The 21170-nt window shown below is 45.5% G+C and overlaps 2 protein-coding genes across 2 annotated transcripts in view; one reads left to right on the top strand and one right to left on the bottom strand.

Annotated features, from left to right (window-relative positions):
• The window catches only part of CATSPERE (catsper channel auxiliary subunit epsilon), a 109857-nt gene extending 90629 nt beyond the window's left edge, over positions 1-19228 (bottom strand). The window contains exons 1-4 of the mRNA XM_075063479.1: positions 19054-19228; positions 14923-14971; positions 13751-13824; positions 6186-6255 (exon numbers count right to left, since the gene is read on the bottom strand). Of these exons, the coding sequence (XP_074919580.1) occupies positions 6186-6255; positions 13751-13824; positions 14923-14971; positions 19054-19136 (276 nt within the window). The 5' untranslated portion in view covers positions 19137-19228. The remainder of the gene's footprint in view (positions 1-6185; positions 6256-13750; positions 13825-14922; positions 14972-19053) is intronic.
• Positions 1-21170, top strand: part of ADSS2 (adenylosuccinate synthase 2) — a 95528-nt gene that overhangs the window by 13847 nt on the left and 60511 nt on the right. The window contains exon 3 of the mRNA XM_075063478.1: positions 19687-19845. Within this exon, the coding sequence (XP_074919579.1) occupies positions 19687-19845 (159 nt within the window). The remainder of the gene's footprint in view (positions 1-19686; positions 19846-21170) is intronic.

Genomic DNA, 21170 nt, shown 5'->3' with positions numbered 1-21170 from the left:
TGAGATGGTACAAGGAGCACAATCCTGAACACTGTTCCATGTGCTCACGGCTTGAGAAAGTTGCCTCAAGTGCCATCTGGTGGAGGTAGTTATGTAGGCCTCATTCCTTCCAAGATGCTTGTGGTGAAGTAGAGACACCACCCACCAGCATGGAAAGGGTTAAGGAGGGCCTTTGGGCCCAGCAAGCCCCACCCTGTAATTCCCACAGCCAATGCCAGGCCTGGCAGGAGAGAAAAGGAGGAAGTCTGGCTCAGTTCAGGGCTGACCAGTGAAGAGGCAGGAGCTAGTTATCTCTCTAGCTGAGGGAAGGGTCACTAGCCTGTTGGCTGAGGCAGCCACTAGAGACCAAGCAGTGTTGTCCTGGCAAACGAGATGGAGAAAGAGACCTAGGAACACCTGGCTTGAGAGGAACCCTCGTAACTGAAGCAGAGACCTGGGGTGAGGAGGAAGGCGTTTTCTGACCCTACCAAACTTATGACTGCTGCACCTGGAGGAACCTGGGACTGCAGGAGGATGCTACCCAGGCTCTATGAGGGGACACTACTAAAAGACCAGGCACCGCAGGGCTACACACCCCAAACTAAAAGGACCACGGAAGGAAGTAGCCCAGGGCAATGAATGTAGACTCCCTGCTGGGAAGTCCTCTACTCAAAGGTGATTCACACAGAGCCCTGGGCTGGGACCTGGTGAAATGGGACATCCTGAGTCCCTCCCTACCTGAGAGGCTGAGGCCCTTTGACCACAGAAGCAGGGGGCAGGAAGCTAGGTACTCCTACCACTAGGCTGACTGGCCCTCCAAGCCCCATCCCTGTCCCCTGCCCATTACAGTGCTCTTCACAGAGTTTCCATGATAGTTGATGTCAAGGTTTTGGTCATCAGCAAAGTGGGCTCCATGCTTAAAGAAAGTCTGATCCCTAGGGATTCTGTGATGGTATCTGTAATGGGTCAGGACTCACCACCTGGCGCCTCCTACTGGTTACTTCTGGGAATTAGCTCGTTTCCAGTGGAGCGCCCCCTCCTGGTGGTGTCCTGTCCATTATTCTGCCCCGGTCGGTGTCTCTGGACCCGCGTTGCTCCCTGCTCGGTGGCGTCCTCTTCAAGGACACTGCCCTCCGGCAGTGCCCTTCAGTCCATCTGCATCCCCTTCCGGGGATTGATCATCAGCAGTCCCACATTCCCCCTCTGGCGTTAGCCTTGCTGTCCTTCTCCTTTTCCTCCTCCATCTGGTTCCCTGGGCCGCTTCCCCTACAGCCCCTTGCACCCGCTAGGCCCTTTCTCTCAAGGCCTGCAGCCTGGCGGCTAGGGGCTAAAGCATTCTAGCCTCCTTGAGCCTGCCCAGCACTGCGCTGTCCACGGTGCTAGTCTCCCCCCTGGAAACTAACCTTCTCCCTTCGAAGGCCTGGGACAGACTGACTACTCCTGCTCTGGGCAGCCTTTATATACCCCTGAGCCTGGCCCTGATTGGCTGTCTGCAATCTGGGCCCTGATTGGCTCACTATAAGCCCTTCTCTAATTGGCTCCTGGGCTGCGCAGGCTCCCTGGCCTGCCCCAGCCCACTCTCCCAAGGAGTGGGGCAATCCGCCCCACTACACATCCCATAAAAGGAGATAGTCAGGGTACATGAGCAACTTCAGTGGACACACCTATGTAGAGAGTTTCTAGCTTGCACGTTAGAGGGCGTAGACATAAAACAGAGTGGGGACCCATGAAAGAAAAGATTGATAAAAAGCTAAATTTATTTCTTCCCCTCTTTGGGGTGATTTAAAGAGTATGTTTAAGTGTTTTTTATTGTATAAAACACTCAATTGTTAGTAGAAAATTTTAAAATAACCACATCCCATTGAGCTCCCTCTTCCCACAATACTGTATATATTCTTCATAAAATAAAATAAAAAAAATAATCCTAGTCAAATCCCAGGAACTTCATGGCAAGCTTAACCAAAATTCTGTGGCAAGATCCCTGCAATCAGTGGCACTTCAATGCAACAGATTGGAAATTCTGTGACTGGCACAAATAAATTTAGAACTGAGGTTTCTACTTAACTAAATATGAAAATGAATAATGCATTCACTATAGTATCACATCACATTATTTAATTTGACATTAGAATCAATGTACACTGCTCCTCATTTGTTAACTTCCTTTGTATTGCAAAATTTGATACAAAAATCCTTAACAGTATCATAGATATTTGTGAGGAAGATGAAGGTTTTGGCTGTTCAATAGGAGACAGTTGGGTTTTGACATGAGGAAAGATCCAGGAGGTAGTTTAGGTTTGTGAGGCAAGCACATTACTGGATATTAAAATTAGAAGCAAAAGATATAAGAATATAAGAATGGGCATATTGAAACAGACCAGTGGTCCATCTAGCTCAGTATCCTGTCTTCTGCCAATGCCAGATGCCTTAGACAGAACGAACAAAACAGGGCAATTATTGAATGATCCATCTCTGGTCATCCAGTCCCAAATTCTGGCAGTTGGAGGTTTAGAGACACTCAGAGCATTGGGTTGCATCCCTGACCATCTTGTCTAATAGCCATTGATGGGTCTATCCTCCATGAATTTATCTAATTATTTTTTAATCCAGTTATACTTTTGACTAGGACTATCAATTAATCACATTTAACTCACACGATTAACTCAACTAAATTAATCGCGATTAAAAAAATTAATCATGATTAATCGCACTGTTAAACAATAGAATACCAATTTAAATTTATTAAATATTTTGGATTTTTTCTACATTTTCAAATATATTAATTTCAATTACAAAACAGAATACAAAGTGTACAGTAGTCACTTTATATTATTTGTATTACAAATATTTGCACTGTAAAAATGATAAACAAAAGAAGTAGTATTTTTCAATTCATCTCATACAAGTACCATAGTGCAATCTCTGTCATGAAAGTGCAACTTACAATGTAGATTTTTTTTTGTTACATAACTGCACTCAAAAACAAAACAATGTAAAACTTTAGGGCCTAGACGTCCACTCAGTCCTACTACTTGTTCAGCCAATCACTAAGAGAAACAAGTTAGTTTACATTTTATGGGAGATAATGCTGCCCGCTTCTTATTTACAATGTCGCGAGAAGATGAGAACAGATATTTGCATGGCACTCTTGTAGCCGACAATGCAAGTTATTTACGTGCCAGATATGCTAAACAGTTGTATGCCCCTTCATGCTTTGGCCACCATTCCAGAGGACATGCTTCCATGCTGATGACACTCTTTAAAAAAATAATGTGTTAATTAAATTTATTACTGAACTCCTTGGAGGACAACTGTGTCTTACTTGCATTCTGCTATATATTTCATGTGATAACAGTCTCAGATTATGTTCCAGCATGCCTTTTTAAGAACACTTTCACTGCACATTTGACAAAATGCAAAGAAGGTACCAATGCGAGATTTCTAAAGATAGCTACAGCACTTGACTCAAGGTTTAAGAATCTGAAGTGCCTTCCAAAATCTGATTGGGACAGGATGCGGAGCATGCTTTCAGAAGTCTTAAAAGAACAACACTCCGATGCAGAAACTACAGGACCTGAACCACCAAAAATGAAATCAACCTTCTGCTGGTGGCATCTGACTGAGATGATGAAAATGAACATGTGTCGGTCCGCTCTGCTTTAGATCGTTATTGAGCAGAACCCGTCATCAGCATGGACACGTCCTCTGGAATGGTGGTTGAAGCATGAAGGGACATATGAATCTTTACTGAATCTGACATGTAAATATCTTGCAATACCGGTTACAACAGTGCTATGCGAACACCTGTTCTCACTTTCAGATGACATTCTAAACAAGAAGTGGGCAGCATTATCTCCTGCAAATGTAAACAAACTTGTTTGTCTGAATGATTGGCTGAACAAAAAGTAGGACTGAGTGGACTTGTAGGTCTAAAGTTTCACATTGTTTTATTTTTCAATGCAGTTATTTTTTGTACACAAGTCTACATTTTTAAGTTAAACTTTCATGATAAAGAGATTGCACTACAGCACTTGTATTAGGTAAATTGAAAAGTACTATTTTATTTTTACAGTGCAAATATTTATAATGAATAAATATAAAGTGAGCACTGTACACTTTGTATTCTGTGCTGTAATTCAAATCAATATACTTGAAAATGTGGAAAATATCCAAAAATATTTATATAAATAGTATTCTATCATTGTTTAACAGCGCGATTTTTTTTAATCACATGATTAATCACAATTATTTTTTTTTAATCACTTGACAGCCCTACTTTTGACCTTCAACACTTCCCCTGGCAACTAGTTCCACAGGTTGACTGCATATTGTGAGAAGTACTTCCTTATGTTTGTTTTGCCTATTAATTTATTTGAGTGACCCCTAGCTCTTGTGTTATGTGAAGGGGTAAATAACACTTCCTTATTCACTTTCTCCACATCATTCATGATTTTATAGACTTCTATCATGCCCCCCTCTTAATAAAATAGATAATGATAATGGTAATGTTGATAATGAAATTTGCATTATTGGAGTTATTGATGTGGCTTAAATGCTGGCCAGGTCACTGACAGTGTTCAATCCCTTCCAGTCAAAGTTCAACATAAACACAAAATGAAAGAATCTTCAGTGCTGCTGGCTCAGTTTTTAGCCTCCTTCTTTTCAGGAGGACCCCAACTGCAGTGGTTCGTCTTAACACCCACCCAGCCACCCACAGTTTCATGATAAAAAAACAAAATAATAGTCAGTGACAGGCCTCATCTCCCACAGGGAGGTCCTAGCGAATCATAGTCTTTAGTCAGCTCCTGGCTCTACCCAGGTTTCTCACACAACAAAGGAGCTGCCAGTCTGTTCTCCTTTCAAGTCCATTCACAAATGAGCTCTCTCCTTTGTTCAAGTACCCCCCTCCAAGACTGAAAGCTCTGCAGGAGAAGGGGGTGGAGCTGTTTGAGTTCACATCATCCTATTACCCCCAGTGTGGTGTTTGTATACCTAATCACACATCTCAATATGATGAATGGGGGCTGTTGAGACATCTCTGAGCTATTGATTCAGTCTGTTAGCAGACTCAGGAACACATCATGCATTGGTTACACTCAGTTGACATTTGGAAGTTTTCTTTCACAACCATTAGGGCTAGAAAGATTTGATTCTGGAGAAATATTATAAAGCTAAACATAGAATCAGAAATGTGGGACTGGAAGGGACCTTGATAAGTCATCTAGTCCAGTCACCGGCACTGGGTCAGGACTAAGTGTTACCTAAACCATCCCTGACAGGTATTTGCCTAAGATGTTAATAAAAACCTCCAACAATGGAGATTCCACAATCTCCCTAGGTGATTTGTTCCAGTGCTTAACTACTCTTACAGTTACGAAATTTATCCAAATGTCTAACCTATATCTCCTTTGCTGCAATTTGACCCTAATACCTCCTGTTTTGTCCTTGGTGAATAAAGAGAACAATTTACCACCCTCCTCTTTATAACAACCTTTTACATACTTGAAGACTGTTATTGTGTCCCCCGTCAGTCTTTTCTTCTCTAGACTAAACAAACCTATTTTTTTCCAATCTTTCCCAGTAGATTATGTTCTCTAGACCTTTAATAATTTTTGTTGCCCTCCTCTGGACTTTCTTTACATCTTTCCTGAAGTGCGCTGCCCAGTACTGGACACAGTACTTCAGTTGAGGCCTGATCAGTGCTGAGTAGAATGGAAGAATTACATCTAGTCAGGGCCAGCTCCAGCTTTTTTGCCACCCCAAGCGGCAAAAAGAAAAAAACGGAAAAAAAACCAAACCCATTAAGCTACCGCCGAAGTGCAGCCGAAGGGGAAGACAGGGAGTGAAGGACCCGCCATGAATTGCTGCTGAAAACTGATTGAGCTGCTGCCGAAGTGCCACTGCCACCATGGACCTGCCGCCCCAACAACGGACGGACTGCCGCCCCTTTCTATTAGTTACCCCAGGCACTTGCTTCCTTCGCTAGTGCCTGGAGCCGGCCCTGCTTCTAGTGTCTTTCTTACAACACTCCTGCTAATATGTTCCAGGATCATTAACATTTTTTGCAACAGTATTACACTGTTGACTCACATTTAGTTTCTGATCCACTGAAGTGGACTGTGTGGCAAATACTGCAAAATCACTAAGAACACACGACCTGACCACAGTGCACTATGAATTTCTTATAGTTATTATTGACAGCTTACCTCATTGTCAACTTTTGGTCTAATCCTGTGAATTCCAGGAACTGGACAGTTCAGTGTTGCTGTACGTGAACTACAGTAATTAAAAAATAAACAGCCAGTTATTTAATATTAATTAACACTAGACATATGTACTTCTGACTGGTCCACTCAGTGTTAACTTTTACTAAGGATCTAATTACTCCCCAACCTTCATCTTTCAAACTGAGCAAACCTTCCTCTTCCTTATTCCCCAACAATTCTTTTAATGTACTATCATTAGATTGCCAGTTCAGTTCAAAATCAATGTACTCAGCTTTGCAGCTTAGACCTACTCTACACACAGTCTTTGTACCCATGTCACTATTTCAGCTAGATCTGGTATTTTTTATACCATAATAGCTAAATGAGTACAATCCCTAGTGTGAACCCAGTTATGCCAGTATACAGGTGGCTTATACCAGTATAGCTCATTCCCTTACATTTATGAGACTAAAGCCTGGTCTACACCTAAAATTTAGGTTGACCTAGCTACTTTGTTCAGGGCTGTGAAAAATGTCATGCTCTCTGCAACATAACTAAGCCGAACTAAGCCCCATGTACCAATAGGTTGATGGAAGAATTCTTCTGTCAACCTAACTACTGCCTCTGGGAGAGGTGTATTTACTACAGTGAAGGAAAAACCCCTTCCATCACTGTAGTAAGTGTCTACGCTACTGCTGCACCATTGTAGCATTTGTAGTGTAGACATATCCTAAACTGTACATTACAATATAAAACACCTTTATACCAATATAACTGCATCCACATTATGGGGTCGTACTGATTCAACTATATTAGTTTCAAACTGATATACTTAAAGTGGTATAAAAACTACATGTAGACAAGCCCACAGAATGTGCTACACCCTTATATAACATACTATATTTAAAATAGCTGTCTACCTTTTCATATCTCAACACCTGTGTAAGACACACTGTGGTATATACGAGAGATCTTTCAGCTGCTCTATTCTGTGTACAGAATACAGCATTAAGAACATTGCCCTGCCACCACTAGCTGAAGTGAAGGAAATATAAAATTAAATGATCTAAAATTAGGTAAAAATTGAAGTGTGACAGTGCATCCTAATATTAAGATGCCTATAGATGCATTAAGAAAATAAGAATTGTTTATAGTTACAAGAATTTAATAATTAATAAAGACAGTTTTAGGCAGTTAGGACCAGGAATAATAAAATGGTAGTTGCAGGTAATCAGAGCCACAAAGATTAAAATGGCAGTCTTGGAGTAATTTGGCCTATAGCAAGCAGGCAGGCTGAGGTTAGATAAAGATTACTCCAAAACCTAAAGGAAGGGGTGGGTCATGTCAGGTGCAGGTTTTCAATCAGGTCCAGCTTTAATTGACAGATAGGTTAACATCTGTAATTGGTTAATAAGAATGGAGCAATCAGAGAGGACTTAAACATGATTGGAGGAGAGGTATGCTAATAATAAGGATTGAGGAAACAACCAAAGTAGGCCAAAAATCATATATAAGGCAGAAAGCGGACAAGTTTGGTGGTAGTGGTGGTATTGATGTGTGTGAGTGGAAGGAAGAGGTTGTGAGCAGAAGCAGCAGGAAGAGAGCAAAATCACTGAAGAGGGGAGAAGAAGGCTAGATTGTTATGGATCAAGAAATGACAGCAAGCACCAGCAGCAGTAGCAAAAAAGAGGTGGCAGAGGCACGGCAGCAGCAGCCAGAGTAGAACAGCAGCAGCAGTTTGGCATTGAGACTGAACAGAAGGACCTTTTGACAGATCAGAGGGAAAAGAAGACTGTAGAAAGAAAGCATGAGAACTATGGTATAAGGAGCTAGGACATATGAGTGTGTTTGAGATACTAGTAGTGTTGTAGGATAACTAAAGTTGTACATAAGTTTACTATGCTAATAAGTATAGTGTTCTCATTAGCAAATTGCTGTCAGCATCCTACATGTGACTGATCACCGCATGTAGAATGTAAGCCACTTGGAGCCATTTCAAACTTGTATGACATTGCAGCATTGAGTACTTGAATGTGCGTACTTGTGCTAAATAGAATTTGTTTTATGTTTGCTTGATATATGCTTGGTTCTTTTAAAAGATTTATTGTTTAGGGAATATTGGTACATTAAATAAAGAATATTTTTGTTTTCAAAGACTACTGCCTGAGTGTCAATCGTTGAGCAGAAGGCTATATCCATGACTCCCAAGGGTACAACAAAGTGAGTCTGTTCTGGGGGTTCCTGAGGTCATAGGGGAACCCTATAAAACCCTGGCAATTCTCTATGGTGGGCCTTTCACCTACCAAAACAAACAACTGACAAACTGATGGCTACGTCCACACTACGGCATAATTTCAAATTAGCTAAACTGGTTTTTAAAAGAGATATTATAAACATCGATTGTGCGCATCACACGAGGCCACTTAATTCGCGGTGTGCGTCCATGGTACACGAGGCCTAGCGTCGATTTCTGGAGCGGTGCACTGTGGGTAAGTTATTCCGTAGCTATCTCCATTAGTTTCCCTCAGTTCCCTGCCTCCTTGAATTCCGGGTTGATGAGCCAGTGCCTCTCTGATGGGGCAAAAATCATTGCGCGGGTGGTTCTGGGTACAGCCTCACCCTCCCTTTGTGACCAAGCAGCAGACAACCATTTCGCGCCTTTTTGCCTGGGTGAACTGCAGCCCAAACGCCATAGAACTGCAAGCATGGACCCTTGCTGAAGATCAGTAACGCAATTTGTGGATTGTTGTAACACCTCGTGCATTCTTTCGTGCTGTCTATGGGTGAAAACCGGATGAACTGCAAACGGCAGGCGAGAGGAGAGGCAGCTAGGGCAGCGCGGGATGAAGAGCGATGAGGATGCTGGACACTGAATTTCCTAACCCGCGAGACCCCTGACGTTTTAGGAGCTTACTGCTGGGTAATGGGGCAGGTTCTACACTGTTAACGCCGATTTTGAGGGGGCGAGGGAAACAAGCACAGACTGGTCGGAGCGCATAGTTTTGCAGGTGTGGGATGATTCGCAGTCGGCTGCGAAACTTTCGCATGCGTAAGAGCATTTCATTTGAACTTTGTGACTTGCTTCCCCTGCCGAAAGCCAGAAATACCAAGATGAGAGGGGAGGCCCTCACAGTGGAGAAAGTGAGTGCCAATAGCCCTCTGAACTTGCAACTCCAGACAGCTACCGTCAGTCGAGAATCAATTTGAGTGGGAAAATCTTCTGTGGGGGCTGCTGTGATGCAAAGTAGCCAAGCAATCATTAAGCTGGCTGCTATGAAGGTGTGACTCTGGAAACGTGCAGGTCATAGTGGATGGCTTTGCTGCAATGGGATTCACCTAACTGTGGGGGGGGCAATAGATGGACCCATATCCCTATCATTGGCCCCGGAGCCACCAGGGCACCCAGTACGTAAAACCACAAGGGGGACTTAGGTACTTTTCAATGGTGCTGCAAGCACTGGTGGATCACCAAGAGGACGATTTCATCCAACATCCACAGCGAGGGATGGAAACAACACCCGGAAGAAAGTTCAGCACGTCGTGTCTTCAGAAAGCCACTATCTGTTTAAACGGACTGCAGGCAAGGGAATTACTTCCAGACCAAGAAAATAACAGTTGGGATGTTGAAATGCCTGTCGTTATCCTGGGGGACCCAGCACGAACCCCTTGATAATGCCATGGCTCATGAAACCATACACAGGCAGCGCTGGACAGTGTGTCAGAGCTGTTCAACTACAGGCTGAACAAGTGCAGGATGGTGGTAGAATGTGCATTTGGCCGTTAAAAGGTTCTGGCGCAAAACATTACTTATCGCTCAGACCTCAGCCAAACCAATGTCCCCTTTGTTATTGCTGCTTGCTGTGTGCTCCATCAATCTCTGTGAGAGTAAGGGGAGACCTTATGGCGGGGTGGGAGGCTAAGGCAAATCGCCTGGCCGCTGACTACGAGCAGCCAGACACCAGGGCGATTAGAAGAGCACACCAGGAAGCGGTGCGCATCAGAGAAGCCTTGAAAACTGAGTTTTCATCAATGGGCCAGGTACGGTGTGACTGCTTGTGTTTGCTTCCCCTTCAAGAACCCCCACTCCTTCATTGACTCCTTCCCTGTAAGCAACCCCCCTCCCCTTATGATTGACAGCTTGCTTAGTTGGAAATAAAGTCACTATCATTTATAAATCACATGTATTCTGTATAAAAGTCATTCCCTGTAAGCAACCCACCTCTCCCCCTTTGATTTACAGCTTGCTTAAGGAAATAAAGTCACTATCATCAAAAATCATGTATTCTTTATTAAAAGACATTCCCTGTAGCAACTCCACCCTCCCCCTTTGCAGTAGCTATTCTTTGTTAAAACAGTAATTATAAAAAGAGGCAGAGAATTATCATTAGGGTATACCAGGTGTGGTTTGGGGAGGAGGATATGGAGGAAGGAAAAGGGCTACCATTACAGCAGCATTTCAATGTAATGACAGCCTTTTGGTTGACTGTGCCACGGGGGTGGAGTGGGTGGGTGCAGAAAGTCTTCCCACCACGCGTTCTAACACGTCTGGGTGAGGAAGATATGGAACATTGTGAGTACTGAGGGTGGTTAAACACGGGCGCTGCAGTGGCACTCTGTAACCCCGCTGCTCTTCCTGAAGATTCCACCAGATCGTCGGAGGATATCAGTTTGAATCACGCAGCAGCTCCAGCGTTGCATCTCGCCACCGCTGATCTTCCTGCCTACACCTCTGATCTTCCTGCTGCCACCTCTCATCTCGAGCGTCTCTCCTATCTTCACGATAAGGCCCTCCTGTCCTCAATGTTCACTGGCATCTTTCCTGTACTTTGCTAGCATGTCCTATCCACTCATTCTGATGAGCTCTTTCATTGCGGGTTACTTCCATGATTTTAGAGAACATTTCATCTGCGGTCCTCTTCTTCTTCCGTGCCTTATCTGAGCTAGCCTTCGGATGGAGTAGGGAGGCTGGAAAACTGTGCAGCTGCATGGGGGAGAGGGAAAACAGGAGAGAAGTATGTAAAAAGATAAATTACATTTTACAGAACAATGGTTTATACTCTTTCACAGTGAACAACACTATTCACCTTACATAGCAACAAACATGTGATTTCACTACAAGGTCGCATTTTGCATCTTTTAATATTGAGTGCCTGTGGCTCTGGTGTTGCAGATCTCACAGACGCAGGTCCGGGCATCATAACTTCAGCTTTCATGTGGCCATGGTAAGGCTTTATCTTTTGACTTCTCCAGCTTCATATACACAGTGCCCTATGATGCCTTTTTCCTATTAACAGGCAGCAGCAGACGCCAACCCTCCTCTTTTCCCTATGTAAGGATTTTCTATATTCCTCCCCCCACCGCATGGCTGCTATCAGTGCTAAACACCACCCTCTCCTCTCCCCCCCTCCCACCGCGTGCTGGTAGCTGGGAAGATTCCTGCTCGCCAAACGCTCAGTTGCTATCGTGTCCTCCCTCCCCCAGCTTTGCTAGACATGCAAGCAAGGATTTGATGTATGTAAGCAAGTAAAACAGCCCAGTAGGAAAATAGCCATCTCTGTCCCTTAATTAAATTCCTGAATTTCAACCAGGTCACAATGAATGATATAACTCTCCTAAGAATCACAGCGCGAGATGAAGAACGAAATGTTTCTGGAATGCCAGCAATCACAGGACCATACGTAGGCTGTGCTTTGTCAACGCAATGATACCCAATTACTTGCTACATGCATGGCGAGGCAGAGTGTCCCATCATGGTGGAGCGTAATAAAGCTGCCTTGCCACCAGAAACGTTCCGCTCTGCAAAGGCTTTTGCAGTACCTCCAGGAGTGATGCATGGAGATTTCTTTGGAGGATTTTCGCTCCATCCCCAGACATGTTAACAAACTTTTCCTGTAACTTTACTGGCTGCAAATGCATCCCAAGCCTCATGGCAAATCATCATTAAAAAATGCTTGCTTTTAAACCATGTTTGATATTACAAGTACAACTCCACCAGAGGTTGCTTCCATGGCTTCACTGTTTTTGGGCTAGTGGCTTGGGAGGGCTGGGGGGTAATTCCGTCTGGGTCACAAAAAAAGCTCCTGGCTGTTTGGACTAATGGAGCTGTGTGCTCGCTGCAAGGTTGTCCTCTTCTTGCCTCCTCCTCATCTTCCCCTCCGCTGAATCCTCCGCCATGGTTGAGATTATGACCCCCACCTCGGAATCCCCACGGACAAGGGGGGGGTAGTGGTGGCGCAGCCCCCTAAAAATTGCATGCAGCTCAGCGTAGAAGCGCATGTTTTTGGAGCCCTGACCCTGATCTTCCGTTTGCTGCTTTGGTTTTCTGGTAGGCTTGTCTGAGCTCCTTAACTTTCACTCTGCACACTGCACTGAGTCCCTCCTGTGGCCTTTTCCCAACATAAGCCTTGAAATTTTTTCAAATATTTTTTCATTTCAATCTTTTAGAACGAGTTCTGTTAGCACTGAATCCTCTCCCATATTGCGATCAGATCCAGTAACTCTCCCTGTGGTCCATGCTGGAGCTCTTTTTCGATTCTCAGGAGACTGCATTGTTACCTGTGCCTGATGAGCTCTGTGTGGTCATCCTGTGCTGATCAGAGCTCCACGCTGGCCAAACAGGAAATTGAATTCAAAAGTTTCGCGGGGCTTTTACCTGTTTACCTGGCCAGTGCCTCTGAGTTCTGATTGCTGTCCAGAGAGCGGTCAGTGGTGCACTGTGGGATACCTCCCGGAGGCCAATAATGTCGATTTCCATCCACACTAACACTATTCCGATATAATAATATCGATTTAGCATACTCCTCTCGTTGGGGAGGAGTACAGAAATCGATTTAAAGAGCCCTTTAAATCGATTTAAAGAGCACTGTAGTGTGGACGGGTACAGCATTAAATCGATTTAACACTGTTAAAATCGATTTAACGGCGTAGTGTGGACCAGGCCTGAGTTACTGAAATAGGCAAACCATTGTTAACGTGCCTTTAGTCTGGATTTTGGGGGTAACACTTTCCATCTGGATTTGAATTTGCAATCTAACAATAATACATTCACCATTAACCCAGAGATGTATATGCCTGAATGTACAATCATTCAAATGTGTTTATTTAAATATGTGATATCTGATTGTACATTCAAATAAGCTTACCAATATAATAATTTTAAAGACATAACACATATAAACACACACAGCAAGATAGACAAATTAAAGTTGCAGTGGAAACCACAACTTTTTACATGACTTTTGCTTATCAAAACTTTCAGCCACAATGCTGCATTAGTGTAACTTTTATGTACTCCCTCTACACTTTGTCGGATCTCAGTGCTATGCAGATAAGAGCTGTAGTACATCCCTCTGTTAATTTGAAATCTTTTTAAAGATTGTACCATACTCTGGCTAAACAGTCATTTAGGGGCAGAGATGCTTTTTTAAAAAAATGGTATTTTTGGTTTCCTACTCCTAGTGTAGCTGGGTCTAATCTGGAGCTCACAAAGGCATTAGGTATCTTGGCTATTAAATTATCATATAAGAATACCTAGACAAAAAAGATTGTGTCTTGTCAGTCCTTACCTTTTATTTGTAACAGTACATGATGGAGAAATGTCCCATCCCCCAAATGAAGGTCCTTCATACTCTAAATATATCTAAACAAAGAGTAGAGAACTTAGGGTAGCATATACAAGCATATAATCTGTTGCATTATATCTAACTGTATAGTGGTTTTAAAACCATAATGTTCTTTGACCAGGTTTTTAATTATTACACAAAAATGATTAAACTCTTTAAATATTAAAAATACCTAGGGGCAATTCAAACTTAAAATTGTATTTACTATGGTATTAAATGCAATCTTCTCCCACTGTAGTCAATAATTCCAATGGGAAAAAAAATGGACTGAATTATATAAAGCACACTACAAAAATAAAACGGCATGTCTTCTATAAAAGTAGCAAATAAGGTTTTGAATTACAACTACCATTTCTGACATCCCTGTTAGCAGAGCAAGAAATCTTGTTGCAAAGTGCAATCTTTGTGACACCCACAGTAAGCAGGGCCAGTGAATGTAAACTAGTTTTCATCTTGCTCTTTGTTCTTTAGTCCATTACATTGGTAAAGATTTCTGTTTTCCACCATGGGAACAGTTCACTACTGCCAAGGCCATCATCACACAACAAAAGCACACTCAAAACTGCGTTTGAGCTTTTTAGATGGTGCTCTGCAATGGGCCAGAGAAACTGTTGTCAGTAGACAAGGCATTCCCTCCCCTCAATGCATAATTTTACTCCACTGAACTCTCATGCCTGGTGCCAGAGAAGCAAAAGTCTAGAGGACCGGCAGTTTAATAAAATCTGAATTTCCCTCCTAGTAGCGCAGAGATTTACTAACTTTTTCAACTTCATTTGCTTTTTAAACTGTTGACGTATACAGTGGTGTGTCCAGAAGTGTGTTCACAATCACTGGTGGTAGCAACAGTGGGATTTATTTTTTACCAAGAAAATGGTTCTAATTCAATTACTAAAGCTGACGGCAAATGATTTTGAGAACTGCACCATTTATTTATACATTGCGATACTGAACTGGTGCAAGGTGTGGAAAACGCATAAACTACTAACATGGAAATGCAACATTAGAAAAATATTAAATTTGTTTCACCTGTCTTTTAATGCAATGTAGCAGCAGTTAATAAGGAGGAAGAGCTGGTACCATATAACCAGTCATGATCATTATTAAACAACACTTACAGTGGTTCTGGTAGTGAAGAGAGCATAGTTTTCTACATTAGTTTTATACCTGCAAAGAAAATGCACTAAGGTATGAATGTCAAAATTAATTTCTTCTTCAAATAAAAATAGTATAGCAGTGAGACTCTATGACCTCCTTAGAGAGCAGCATTAGAATTACAACACAAAGCAATATCATGTTATGACAATATTCTGGAGGTCTGAAAGCTAGTGCAGGACACCAGGGAATAGCTGTGTGAAAGCATAAGATTACAGTCTACAAATCATGGATCAAAATCAAAGTCAGTAAACTTACTCTGGATTTACACTGGTGTAAATGAGGGGCAAATTTGGCACTACATTTGTATATGACAAACTAGAATTACTCACACTTCAATGGTACATTACCATTTCTTAGGTGTATTGTGTTAGCTGTTTAACAGCACATAGCAACACTATACAACTGTTTAGGACAGTAAGTGAAGAATATAGTAGTCAACTGAAACTGAAATGGAAGTCTATGTAAGCGCAAAAAGTATCCAAATTAGATTTAGGCCAAGACATCTAATCAGGGATGACAGCCCTACTTTGTTAAAAGTGCCATAAAATCGTGAATAACCATTAGAATTTCAGCTTTAAATTTAACATGAAAAGTTGGCACCTACAGCAGAACAGGGCAGCCTAACACAATACTGGGCATTGGTTCAATAGACTCAGAGGGAAACTGCCACCTATTGAACCACCTGGAAACTTCCTGCAGCTCTGTAGGTTCCTGGGTGGCCTCCAATATATGTAACGACAGGCCTACCATTACTTAACCTCACAGCCTCCAAGACGTAGAGCAATCATGGCTTAATTAGGGTATGTTTACACTAAAATCTTGGGTTGACCTATATTAGGTAATTACTGAGATGGTGCATGTCCACACTGTACTCCTTGGGTCGGTGGTGCACTGAGGGAGAGTGTGGGGAGCTGAGAACCAGGTGTCTCAGCTCCACTGGCAGTTTCCTGCCAGGAGCTGAGCTGCCCCACAGGCTCCCGTGGGCTGCACCCTGCCTCCTCACCTTGTTCCCCTCAGGGAGTGGAGGGAAGCTGCCTGGGGCTTCTTGCCTCCCTTTTCCCCACCGGGAGTGGATGGAGGGGGAAACTGCCCCAGGCTTCTTGCCCCCAGGGAGTGGGGTCCAGGTACCCCAACTTCTCAGCCCCACCCTGCCAGGAGCCAGGCAGACTTCTCAATTTGACTCCAATATGGAGTTGTGAAACTGACAAGACAGCCAATGTTCCCAGCCAGGAGTGGGAAAGCCACCCGGGGCTTCTCACTTCCCTATTCCCAGCTGTGAGTGGGGTCCAGCTGCCTGGGCTTGTTGCCCCAGCTTCCAGCTGGGGGCCGAGTTGGGGAGTGGTGAGAGCTGGGGGCCTGGGCTTCTGGCCCCAGCTCTCAGCCGAGAGCAGGGTCCAGCCGCTGGGTTTCTCTCCCCAGTTCCCAGTTGGGAGTGGAGTCTAGCTGCCTGCAACTCCCAACCAGGAGCGGGGTCCATTCTTGTCCTGATCCCAGCCAGGAGTGGGGTTCAGCCACCCAGCTCTCCAGGGGAGGGGTGGTGTGACAGCTTTTTATTACCAATCTGCCTGAGGCATCAGGTGATCAGGGTGAAGCCACAGGATCTTTTGGGAAGGAGATGATGGAACACATCAAGCATCTAAATTTTAAAGCTTTATTAATAAAAAAAATATCAGTAGAGAGTGCTGGGAACACTGCCACGTCACTTGGTGAAAGAAAGTGTTAGCGCCCCAAGCCTTAACCCACTTTCATACTCACACACGCACTACCCAAGACCGCCCAGGCCTGGGTGTAATGTCAGAAGAAGGAGGGAGGGGAAGGATGGATGAGAGTGCTGTCCTGGGCCCAGACCATCCAGGTCTGCTGTTGCTCTCCAAACTGCTCCAGCTCTCAGGAGGGATTTAAGTCCTGGCTCCTCGGGGGAGGGAGGGATACTTCGTTCGGGGACCTCTGCTCCTGTGCCCTCTGTGCCAGTCCAAATCGGCTTTCCGTGGTTTCTTTAGCTTTCCCAAAACTCTCCGGCTCCTGGGATGCAAGGCTCGGCCCCTCTGCTTGTCGTCTCATTTGCGTTTTCAATCTCCGTAGCCCTGGACTTTGTTTTCTTCTTCGCTGGCTTTGCTGTCTTGCAGATCTATATAGTTGGATTTTTCTTTCTCACGGTTGCTCGGGCAAATTCAAGCCCCCATCTTTCTTGACTGTCAGCCAAATCTTGGCTGTGAGCAGCGTCCTTGGGCAGCTGGGGCCAGCATCTTATCTTCCAACTGAGCTAGCTGAAATGTTGAGTTAACCCGTTCTTTGCTCTCTTCTTTTTCTCCTCCCCTCGGCCTCTCCTACCTGCAAAGAAAACTTCCACTCTTCACTTACACAGCTTTGACCCCCTCCCAAAATGCTTTGCGATGCTTGCAACAGCGTTAGCAATATACAATGCTGATCTGACTTCCCAGGGGACTCCCTGAGGGAGGGGGTCTTGGGGTGTGACAGTGGGCAGGTGGGCTCTAGCTGCCAGGCTTTGTTGTCAATTTTACAGCTGTGAAATTGACAAAAGAACTAACAGGGGATCTATGTAATTCAGTGTCTATACAGACACTGCACGAGCCTAACTATACCAACATAAGCCCTACGTCTCTCACAGAGGTGGAGTTATTATATCAGTATGGTAGGGCACTTACATTTGTGGGACCTGGCTGCTGTGTAGCCACTAATATAATTAGGTCAATGTAAGCTGCCTTATGTGTTAACCTGTGTAGTGTAGATGAGGCCTAAGGAGAGGAGTCCTAAAACTTTTTCATACCGCAGACAACAGTGTGTCTTATGGATTCCTTCCCTCCTAACTGTGATTACATGGATCACCTCACCTGTTATTCACAATCACACAGCATCCCTGTATCAACTGCAGCAGCTGCTTATATGGAAAAGTGATTTAAGGAAAGTATTTCTGTATTTTCAGCTGTCTTTAATGCAAAATGTGTTTAATCTTTTTTGAGAAAACATAATCAGGCTTCCTACTTTGGCTATTCATTTTCCCTTATATATATATATATCCTCGGTTAAGGTTAAGATTCTGTCCCAGGTATTTTTAGTAAAGGTCTGGAACATGTCTTGAGCAATAAACAAAAGTTCGCAGAAGCCCATGACTCGTCCCTAACTTTTACTAGAAATACTCGGGGGGAGGGGAAGGGACACAGAACGCTGCTGGGGCTTACAGCTGCTCTAGTCCCACTGCTGCTCCTGCGACAGGGGCTGACCACTGCTGCTCCAGCGTCGGAGAGGCTGACGCAGCCCTGGCCGCTATTTCTGTGGGCTGGGGACCACTGCTCTGGCAGCAGGCCGACTGTCAGGTATTCTGGTAGCCCTGGGGCTGGCTGCTGGCCAGCTGTTCTGGGGGCAACTGCTCTGGTAGCCTTGAGGCTGATCATCAGCCAGCTGCTGCAGTGGCCGCTGCTCTGTGGCTAGCTACCAGTCAGTTGTTCCAATGGCTGCTGCTCCAGCCCTGCCCCAGAAGTCATGGATATCCTGCAAAGTCCCAGAATCCAAGACAGAATTGTATCCTTATTCATGGTCCTTAGTAGAAGCAACTAGACTTTCCTATTTCCAGTGACTTTTATAGACCCTAAGAATCTTTGCAAGACAGAGTCCAGAGACTTCTAGAAGCAGCGGACAAGACAAAACCATGTGATCAGACACCTCGTTGCAGATCATCAGCAAGCTTGATGACAGCAAGTGCATGTGTATGTGAGCAGAGGAAATCACACCCCTAGCTCATAGTGTAGAGGAGCAGAGTGCTACACTATGCCTGTCATAGGGTAACCAGATGTCCCAATTTTACAGGGACAGTCCCGATTTTTGGGTGTTTTTTCTTTTATAGGCTCCTATTACCCCCCACCCCTCCTGATTTTTCACATTTGCTGTCTGGTCACCCTAGCCTGTCAGCTGCTTGGCATGGGTCAGTGCATGTTGGCAACTGTCACCCCACGGCTCCTCCCCCACTCAGACTGGGGGAGTGGGGACACGACAATGAGCTGGGGACCCTGAGAGGTGCGGCCCCCTCTGGTCTCACATCTCATTCTGTTCCCATCCATTTTCCTGCCTCCCACCTCCATATGCCGCAGCATCCACCCAGACACAACAGCAGCGCCAGGCCTCGAGCGCCCCACAGCAGTTGCCGAGCTCGCGCCATGGGCCTGCGTCAGAACGGCCCCAATAAACTGCCGCACATACGATCACGTGACACAGAACCCGCGGCAAGGCTCAACAGAAAATCCCTGGCGCCTCCCGCCCCCCGCCGAGCCTCTGGAAGGGAGAGGAGAGAGCTGTAGCCGCGCTCCCCGTAGCACACAGGGTCCCTCCTTCTGGGTCAGCCCCAGGTATCAACAAGACTTGTTCCGCCGCTTTCACAGGTGCGGCCCAAAGGGACTACTCGCCCCATCAAGCATCTCGCAAGCTCCGTGCGGCACCCTGCGGGGAACGGTCGCGCTGCATGCCGGGAAGTGTAGTTCCTGCCGTGAGAGAGCGGTTGAGAAGCTTCCGTCTATGCAGATAAGTGGGCGGGGCTTGAGGCCGGGCACCGAGGGACCGCCGCTGGATGTGGTGGCTGCCGCTGCGGTATTTCCCGGCGTGGAGGAGGCGGGGCCAAGGGAGGAGGCGTTGAGCGCGTCCCTGTGCCGCCTCATGTGTGCCCTGGCCGGGGAGCAGGAAAGGAGCCTCCGGCGGTGGCAACCATGTCTGAGAATGGCGCCTCCGCTCCCCCCGTCCCCAACGGCGAGTGCCCCGCGCGGCCGCCCGGCAACAAGGTGACCGTAGTGCTGGGGGCCCAGTGGGGCGACGAGGGCAAGGGCAAGCTGGTGGATCTGCTGGCGCAGGACGCGGACATCGTCTGCAGGTGCCAGGTGAGGAACGGCGCCGGGCTCACCTGGGGGGCGGAAGGGCGGCCTGGCGCAGCGCCGCCGCCTCCTCTTGCCGTCCAAGATGTCACCTTGAGCCCGGGTCCCCCTCGCCGCCGCCGAGAGGGGCTGGGGCTGCCCCGCACTCGGTCCTGCCCCCGGGGGCCGGTCCCCAGCATCCCGCTCTCCTTGGCGGCTCGCACCCTGCCTCGTGCGTCCCCTCGGCTGCAGTTCTCCCACCGGCCTTTGTACTTCCCCAGCGCCGGGCTGTCCGCCTCTGCCCCGTTGTTAGCGCGGGCCCCCGACTTTCCTCAGGCACCGGAAGCGGCGCACATGCTAGTCCGAGCACCGGCGACGCCTCCAGCCTAAATTCAGGGAAGTGACGGTCCCTCCCAAACTGGGGAGCGGGCGGGCAGCTCCTGGGTGCTGCGGGCCCCGCTGTGTGCGCTCGGGGTGCCGCAGCACAGCCCTCGCTTCATCCATCACTGCTGCTTCCTCATTTGCTGGGCGGGAGTCTGAGGCAGCACACCCCTGCTGGCCAGGCCAGGATCATCTCTGGACGAGAAAGACTTTACAAATTGCAGTGGCTAATTCTTTTTTTGTGCGCTTCTTGCTTAGAGGGAGGAGGAAGAAGGTGCCTTCTTAGTAGCACAAGGTTGACGTGCAGAGTGTCAAGGAGAGAGGAACATGCTTGGAATCTGTTTTCACAGTGTAACTCTTTGCCTTTTTTTAAATATAAGGTGCTTGAAGATAAAAAGTTTGGAATGTTTCCAAGAGCAACTTTACTGAGAGTGGAATTATAATTGGTTAATTGCAATGCAATGAAAATATAGAATTCTCATCATACCTCCCTGGAGGTGAACAGATTCTACTCCATTTGTTCCTAGACCAGCTATTGAAAATTAGGAGCCATACAATCTGTGGATTAGTATGTATTTTCTCTGTTGTCAGCTGATAGTCAACTTGAAATAGGTTCATTCTGTAAATCAATTACAGATGCCCTTGAAAGTTGACAGTTTCCATGATATTGCGATTACAGGATGATATTTTGTTTAACTGTATTTCCTCCCATTTTCCTGCTATACAAGCAAAAGGAAAACTGGTGGTGGATGGGGAAAGAGTAAGATTGTATGGAACATGCTGTCAGTCAACTGCCCCAACTAAAACTGGAAAGAAGCCAGAATTTTTTCTTAATCTTTCAGTTATAGCAGTTCTGTCTACAAAGTTTTAGACAACCTAAAAGTGATTTTTTTTTTTAAACTTGAAAGTTTTGGGGTTTTTTTTTTTGTTTTTTTTTTTAAGTAGGTTAGGGCCAATTTTCAGTCTTTGCA

Source organism: Chelonoidis abingdonii, chromosome 3 (genome assembly GCF_003597395.2).
Source record: "Chelonoidis abingdonii isolate Lonesome George chromosome 3, CheloAbing_2.0, whole genome shotgun sequence".
Classification (NCBI taxonomy): domain Eukaryota; kingdom Metazoa; phylum Chordata; order Testudines; family Testudinidae; genus Chelonoidis; species Chelonoidis abingdonii.
Note: the sequence above shows the minus strand (reverse complement) of the source record. Positions and strands in the feature narration are given on the sequence as shown.